This window comes from Atta cephalotes (assembly GCF_000143395.1).
Source record: "Atta cephalotes unplaced genomic scaffold scaffold00007, whole genome shotgun sequence".
In the NCBI taxonomy this organism is placed as follows: Eukaryota; Metazoa; Arthropoda; class Insecta; order Hymenoptera; family Formicidae; genus Atta; species Atta cephalotes.
The window spans coordinates 3,382,548-3,391,674 of NW_012130071.1; the positions used below are offsets into that span (position 1 = coordinate 3,382,548).

At 28.5% G+C, this 9,127-nt stretch overlaps 1 protein-coding gene across 1 annotated transcript in view; it reads left to right on the forward strand.

Annotated features, from left to right (window-relative positions):
• The window catches only part of LOC105626926 (neuronal acetylcholine receptor subunit alpha-7-like), a 245,998-nt gene that overhangs the window by 167,414 nt on the left and 69,457 nt on the right, over window positions 1–9,127 (forward strand). Inside the window, exon 3 of the mRNA XM_012208218.1 lies at window positions 888–932. Coding sequence (XP_012063608.1) covers window positions 888–932 — 45 coding nt within the window. The remainder of the gene's footprint in view (window positions 1–887; window positions 933–9,127) is intronic.

Consider the following 9,127-nt stretch of genomic DNA (forward strand, 5'->3'; position numbering starts at 1 on the left):
CTCTCTCTCTCTCTCTCTCTCTCTCCTCCCTCCTCTCTCTCTCTCTCTCTCTCTCTCTCTCTCTCTCTCTCTCTCTCTCTTCTTTAATGTAATATAAATTTATGAGCACAAAAATTTCTCGTAATTTATTGATGTTGCTCGATCATCTTTCTTTAACGTCATATTATCCGTGAAAAAAGCTTATTTTCAAAAAAGATTTATTATACTAAATTTGTGATAGTCATGAAAATATGCACAAATAATTTACTTTGTCAACAACGTCCAATTGATTAAATAACGCACTTTGTATACCATTATTATGCAACTTGCGGACATTCTGAGCAATGAAGGTCTTTTGTCTTCACAAACCTTGTTAAATACACATGCGCTCTTTTGCAGCAATTTTTAATTGCGATATGAAACTGCATAATGAGTTATGAGGCCGCTTCTAGCGCGTTAATTCGTTTTGCGTCAGACAAATTTCAAACAAAATTCAAGCTTGTGTCTACTTTTAAAATAGAAAAGTCTTACATATTTATAATATTAACTTGCAATATTAAAAGTTTTTTAAATATTTTAAGTTTTTTTTAAATATTAAATATTTATACAATTATATTACATATGAAGTGTCCTAAACTCATCTTTATTCATCTTTTATTCATTATTTTATGCAATTGTTTTGGTGGATTATGGATACTTTAAATTTCTTTATTAATATAAAAATGTATTATAATATTCTGTAAATATTAAAATCTATTTGAGAACATTATCTGAACATATTGCTCAGATTTATCTTTTTATGAATATTTTTTATTTTATTAAACATATTTAGATAAATTTAAAATACGTTTTGCATGAAAACAGCTATTTAATATGATACTAAAATTGAATTGAACTTATTGTTACAGGACGAAAAGAACCAGTTGCTCATCACGAATCTCTGGCTGAAACTGGTAAGTCTTCGAAGATTTTCCGAAGTTTACGAAAGAAACAAAATTAGCCGCGATGTCTTTTCAATTGATAGCTGCCACTTACACGAACAGCACGAAATTCGTGGGAGATGCTTCAGTCATTTTTTAAAAGATCTCTGTTTATAAGTTAATTGGACGAGTAGTCCTGATAGATTTGTAGTTGTTCGAGGTGATTCAATTTATCGTGTTACACATCACTCGGTTTTTATCCGGCTGTTCCAAAAATATTCTCGTGGAATGATCACATCACGTAAATCGGGTACCAATGCGAGTAAAAAGGCGTGAAACAAAAATATCATTATAAACTACGTGTGACATACTTGTTACGAGATTGCACCATGTATTCTGTATTTATCAACGTTTTTATTTTGTCGTAAAATCGTTATGAAATATAATTATGATGTTTTTGTTACATGAACAATTTCGCATACAACTCGATATCTATCATACAAAGCATTATACAATTTAACTCTCCAATAATATTGTTTTTTAAGCGACAGATAATTTTAATTATAAATATTAACAAAATAGATACTATAGCGGGGTTCGATATCGAAAAATATCTCTTAAAAAGACTTGGATAATATTGAGATTATGTGTGTGCAAAGATGTCGGTATCCAGTTGCTTATTCCAAGATTGAAAATTTCATACTGCTGAAGAAGAGTTAATCATTTATAATTTATTTAATCGATAATATAAGATAAGGATCCAATATGGGCGTATATTCAAAACTATTCACTATTTATAGATAATTATACATGATTAATTCAATAAACAGCAGTAGTATCTTATGCAGGTTATTCGTTTGATTTGATTGCATTAATTTATTGTTTAATTTGTTCATTCTATTATCGTTAATAAAACAAAATGTAAAATGTAGTAGTAGTAATGTAATATTTTGTAGATAAGTAATTGTTTCCTAACTACCTAAAAATGGTTATTAATTTAGTAGTTTATGTCATTGTAGCTCTGCATTTATATTTTACAATATTATAAGTATATATAGTTTATATTTTTGTCACATTTTGATATTATAATCAAAGAAACGAAATTATTTCTAAAATAAAACCAATATAGCTAAGCTGTAAGCATATTGCATGTACACATCGATTGTAACTTTTCTTTTTTTTGTATTCTTGTTATTTCAAATGAATTCTAATTCACCTGTTAAACATTAAAAATAAGTAGATAAATAGATAAATAAAAGTAAACATGTCCATGTTTGGAAAATAGTTTTCGTGTATTTTTATATATCAATAAACACATGTCAATATATTAATGAATTTATAATCTTATTATATAAAAGTAATATTGTGTGGATCACTTTATTTTCCATTATTCTAACATTTTTTACGAAAAAGGAAAAATATATATTTAGATTATATCAAGTAAATCATAAAAGAATCATATTAGGTACTTTATAAAAGAATGTTTAATTTTTATATATTAAAAATTAACAGGCTCAACTAATAATTTCAAATATAGAATATCTGTATAAGGTCAATGAACCTACTATGTTGTCGGTGCAAAATAGATTATATTCTTTAAACTTTACATTAAATAAAAGAATTGTTTTAATACATTATTACCATACAAATTTGATATAACTAAAAAATGAAGTGTTAACGAAACTTATCTTTTTGCCCGCGTAATTTAAAAATTAAAAATTAATGAAATCTCTAAAGGTTCAATGAACTAATAATTTTAAATAGAATATCTGTATAAAAGCAATAAACATGTTGTTGGTGCAAAACAATTAAATTACGCGGACGAAAAAAATGCGTTTTGTTAACATTTCAGTTTTTAATTATGTTAGATATTTGTATGGTAATGATATATCGAAACAACTCTTATATGTAATGTAAGTTTGAACAATATAATCTGTTTTGTACAGATAACATGTTAGACTCCTTATATAAATATTCTATTTAATATATTAAATTGTTTTGTTTTCGTTTTTTAAACATTTAAAGATGTTTTAGTTTTAAACTTTTTTAACAAACAAACATAATGTATTTGGATTAAAATTTTCAAAATTAATAAAAAAATATTTTTTATTATTAAACGTTTGTTTTGTAAAGATGTTTTATGCATAAACATTTTAAATATTGCTATTTTTCTCAAATTTTTATCTATATATAAATATTTGAATATATGTCTTATATTTTTTATTAACATTCCTTCTTTAGAGAAATATTTCCTCTTTTGAATATGACCACTCATTTCCAATTTTGGACTCAAAAAAATTAGAAAAAGATCACAAAGTTTAGCAGAGGCATATAGGGTCCGGTTATCTTATTTCAAGACGTGTGTTAGGAAAGCGTCGGGGTAACCAGGTAACAAGGTCGGATCGGATTTTTATCGGCACCCGAACTATTAATAGAGTCGCTGCAACAGGTTACTATCAGAGCACGGGGAGCGAGGGTGCATCCTTATTAGGATTGCGACAATGTTTTCTTGAGAGAGAGCGCTCGGCTTCCGATCCGTTCGCTTCCGACGCGCGAAAGCGCTCGCCGTTGTTTATTTTTTACGGCTTATAGGACGGCTTACGCAAGTTCAATCCCGCGCGAGCTCATGCGAGCTTTGCAATGACCTAAATTCAAAACATTGACGATTCTACCGACGATCGTTTTTGGTTTGATTGACGGATTGCACCGCATCGGACACGTGGAGCCCCTTCGGCGCATCTGACAATTCCAACAACGACGTTGATGACGAAGGCCATGATCGTTACGCTATTGATTGGCCCTAATCTCGTTCAGCACGACCTTAATCTTTTGTCACTGTGAATTAATATTCCGGATTTTCTCGACAAGGCTTCCGTTTTTATCTCAATACAATACCATCAATGTTAAATTAATCTTTTAAGGATGGCATTATTTTGTCAGAAAAAGAACAGCTTCTTTACCCATTTTACTCCAAAATGTCTTGAACAATCTATGGATATTTTATCAATATAGTTTTTCTGGTGGATTGAAGTAAAAACAGACTCTACAGGTCTACTTAAGCTTCGTGATCTTTTTCTAATTTTTTAATAAATCAAAATTGAAAAAAAACTGATGATTAGATTCAAAAGAGAAAACATTTCTGAGCATTAAACAAATATGAAACACTTTCAAATGTTTACATAAATGCACTAAAGATTTGAAAAAAGCATTTAGGTCATATTGAGTATACATGTAAATATATGAAAATGTTTCATTTTTTAAAATGTTTGCAGAATTAGTTCCTCTTTTACACATATCTCTAATGTAATGGCCTAAATATATATGTTTTCCTCTTTTTCGTATAAAAAAATGTAAGAGAAATGGAAAATGAAATAATTAATGTTGCTTTTATAAAATTAAGTTTATTAATATATATATATAAGTTTATTAATATATTGAAATTAATATATTGAATTATTGAATTATTATTAATGTATTGAAATATTTATTGACATGTATATAATACTATTACAAAAACAATATATATAGGTTCGAGAAACATAAATTCAATATACAAAAAATGTGTTGAGAAGAGAATGTACCAGCCCATGTTGTAAATGTCTTTTTGAAATATATCACTGAAGATGACCACAATACAGATCGAAACGTTTAGAATTAAAATTTGATGATTCCATCAATCCCAATCAGAAAAATCGCATTAAATAATTAGCGCGACTCTAACAGTTTATTTTTTTGTATTAAAAATACTATTTTCTTTACATTCTCTTTTCAATAAACAAATGCAATTGAGTTAGCCTGTATGACTTACAATGCTATCTATTAAATTTGTCATGTAATTTAATTACTCACAAATAACAACTAAATTGTATAAGCCATATAAGATCCGATTACCTTGCTGTTATATTTTAATATTCTATGCTACATACATTTCCATTTTCAGTTCTTAAATATAACTAATCTACAGTATAGTACTCCGGAATTCATCCCAAATTTATTCAGAATTTAATTTTAAAGTGAACATTACAACATTCACGTCTAGAGGATGAACTCTTTAATCACCTTAATGCATCACATTTCCATAGTTTTTATTACATTAAATATATTTTAATATACATGGAAAAGAAGCTAAAGTATCTAATTTAGTTAGTTACAAATTTGAAAATAATTTTATTGACTTGTCAAAATAATTATGTAAGATGCTCGAGCTGGTTGCTACAATAAAGACTTTTTACAACATATCCCATTGTTCATCATGCTTGAGTTTCCTACGTAATTATTTTGATGATCTAACAAAGTTGTTTTCAGATCTGTATCCAGTTAAATCTTTAGCTACTTCAGCAAAATCGTTTCCTTTTGTGTAATTGTTATAGTTATATTTTTCTTATATTTTCCTGCAATGTTATTCCATGGCATTTGATAATATATATACATTAATATATATATTTGATAATATAAACATTTGCAATTTCGAGGCTTACCATTATGCCAATATAGAAATGTCAGCTTCCTTCTATTTAATCTTTCTTTCGTGTCTCATGACGGCCAATGCATACGGAAGTAACACGCAGCTGCATGTGACTTAAAATGCCGATACGTTTGCAAATATAAATCATGCAGATATTCAAAGAACATTCGACATGAGTATTGATATGATGTTGTATATTTCCTGGTAGCGTCGCTATCAGATACACTTGTGTCGAATACAAGTAGAGAGTTAAAATTAAATCTATCTTCTAGAAAGAATGGAATACATTTTCCATGTTCAAAATGCATAGATTGTATCTGCAATATTGAGAGGTAACTGAATGGTTTTATCTAGATCGGATATAATAGAGGTCTAAAAAACACGTTTGTACTTTTTAGACAAACTATAATTTTTTCATCATTCTTCAATAGCTTCTGAATAACAGGAACGTGATATTTAATTGGCTTAATTTGTAAATGATTTATACGATGTTATACTCTAACACAGTCTGCACGAATGCTGCAAACGCATTCGACACTCGCAATCACGTCGCCAGAAATTATTAACTTAATCTGTACGAATAGTTTATTAAATCATGTGCAGCACATGCAATATTTCATTTTTAGACCAAAACGTTATTACGTTACGTTGCGAGCAATATTCGCATATAAATTGGAAAAATATAAGACCACGTCAAAGGTTCTATTTATATCAGAGGCGATTATCTTCAATGCATTAACACTCGTTCATAAAACAATTTCGATTCGTGTTTTCAATCCAAGGGACCAATATTTTATTAATGCTTTGATTGCAAACTGAGTGATGAATTAATTTAATACATTGATCTTCGCCACAGTGAAATATTGTAACTAAAACTTATACATTACCCTCGCATAATGTTGATAACATGAAATTCACTATATCCTTCAATATTCATATAATTATTATTGTAAATTCATTATTATAATTTACATTATTATTAATAATTTAATTGTATATTATTGCTCATGATTATACTAACGAATAATTGTCTAAAATATCTAAATGATATATAACTGGCATATAGGGGAAATCAGAGAACCATGGATCACAGGGTACCATGAGTCGATTGTTTAACATAATCTAGAATGTTTAAATTAATACTATTGGTATAGTACAATTATTACTTCGTTGCTCATACTTTTTATTTAGGTGGCAGTGATTCTGTTGTATCGAAAAGTATCAATCATTAATGATTTTCGTGGTGCAATAGTAATTTTTTAATCGCATAAAAATGTTTTAATATCTTTATTGTAGAAAAAAAAATATATGTATGAAGATAAGATGTGCATCTTTTCTGCGCATCTTTTCTCAACTATGTTACAAGTAATAATTTAACATTTATTTTTTATAATTTTCTATTAAATATATAGTTGGGGTATCATAGATCATTAAATATTTATGATGAAACGAGTCAATACAAAAAACATATGTATTAAAAGGGTAGTTTATACTTCTAAGTAATTAATTTTATTTTATTGTATATATAATACATTTTTTATCTTATATTAATGGTTATGGGATTATTTCTCATTTGTTTTCTTATAACTTTTTATTTTATTATTTAATAATTATTAGTTTTAATTATATTTTATTGTATTAGTGACTATACTAAGAATGTGTGAATTAATTGAAAATATTTTTCAACTTTCGTCATCATTATTTCTTGCATAATTCTACTATTTTGCGTGTGACTTATGATGCCCTGAATAAGGGGTCATTTAAAAAAAATGTTTTTATTTTTCTCTTGAAAATTAATACAATAAATATTCACTAAATATATTTGTTAAATTATGCTTCAATTATAAAAAAAAATGATACACAAATTTTTATATTTAGATGCACTTTTAAGAATTTGAATTTTTGTGACTCATAGTGCCCCAGTCTTCCCTACAGTTAAATATGAACATGGATATTTCCCGTTTTATATTGCTTCGCACTAAACTGTCGGTGTACATATCTTATATCAAGCATGCACTTTGTCATTCTACTTAGTGATGGGATGATCGATGATAAAATTTATGTAAAAATGAAATTCGTGGAAACATGCGACGAGATGGCGCGGCGTTGCATTTCGCCTCATCGCTTCTCTCGCGCATCGGGACTCGGAAAGGAAATGCATTTACATAATTTTCGCCGTGGCTGAAGGAATACAACTAGAGCAAACAGTATTGCAAAAGCCATCGGCAAGAACACGCGCGAAGTACCTATGCGAGCGTAACACGTTCTGGATGTATCGTAATCTGTACGTTTCGCGCGCAACTATCCCGAGGCGTCTGGCAATTTCTTCCAATAGATGGGTGATAGTTGCGCGCTAGACCGGCGAAATGGCTGCCCAGGGATTCCGTGGACTATCGGATAATGGAGATATCGTGTTTGTATCATTTAGGTATCTTCCTTTGGACGATATAGCAGTATTAGGGATGGAGAGCTATACGATAATTGAAATACCATACGTGGAATTTTTTTCGTAGATCTTAAGGAGATTTCCTTCATTTCTACATATGCACTGAACTGTTTCAAAGTCCAACGATCAATTATGATGTTAATGTTCGTTCTGAGATGTTTCTACGATTAATGAGTACATTTGTTTATAACCTATCCGATGTTTATATTACCATGTTTATACGTAAGCAATCCTTTACACATGTGTCAGACAGACTTATAAGAAATTTTTTAACAAAATCAATAAAACAATTTTTTTTCGTGACAAACCAACAACAAATTTTTTTTCGTGCCGTTCACAGAAGTTTAAGAATGTATCATTTTTTAGATGTAGTCTTTTTAAAAAATGATTGAAATTGAAAATTTAGACTTATTGTATAATATATAAAAATGAATGTTATGTAAAATAATCTAATACGATAAATATTATATTTAACAATACAATTTTATAATTTAAGTGAACATTTTCTCATTTTATCTTAATTTTTTAAAAAATACGTACTATTTATTGAAATAATTTTAATCCAGGTTCTAAATTGTCGCGTTCTTTGTATTACTTTCACAAATATATATAATGTAGAAAAATCTGTGACTTTTTCATTTTTAAAATTTTTAAATTTTGTTAAAAATACGTGTAAAATATTCTTAAGATATTTAGAGGATCTAAATACAAATTCAAATTAAGGCTACTTGTTTTAGGTTTTGTTTCTAATTCCTAAATGACGCCTGTTTTTAAAGGAAGTTAAATAAGTTCGTTTCTCTTTTGACATGCGTACTAACATTCGCAAGAAGTCGCATTAGTCACGCTTCGAATGTGATTCGCATACTGATGCACTTACACGTAATACATCGTCCTTGGCGCGAAGTTTTATATTTTATGTCGCCCAAGTTGCACTGGTTTCCACTCTTAGCACGTAGTAAAGCACACCACTGCCCGAGAACCCTATGCGCACCTATACATTATTTTTACCTCACGTGATTTATCGTCCCCACAGCAGTAATGGAACTCGCGAAGCCTGTCTGACACATGTGTAAAGGATTGCTTACGTATAAACATGGTAATATAAACATCGGATAGGCGTTATAAACAAATGTACTCATTAATCGTAGAAACATCTCAGAATGAAAAATCGATGTATATATATATATATATATATATATATATATATATATATATATATATATTATTATTATTATATATATATATTCTTCTAGTACGGTAGTAAGTTATTATTATTTAGTGTACTAATACTACTATTACTTACTTTTACTAACTTAA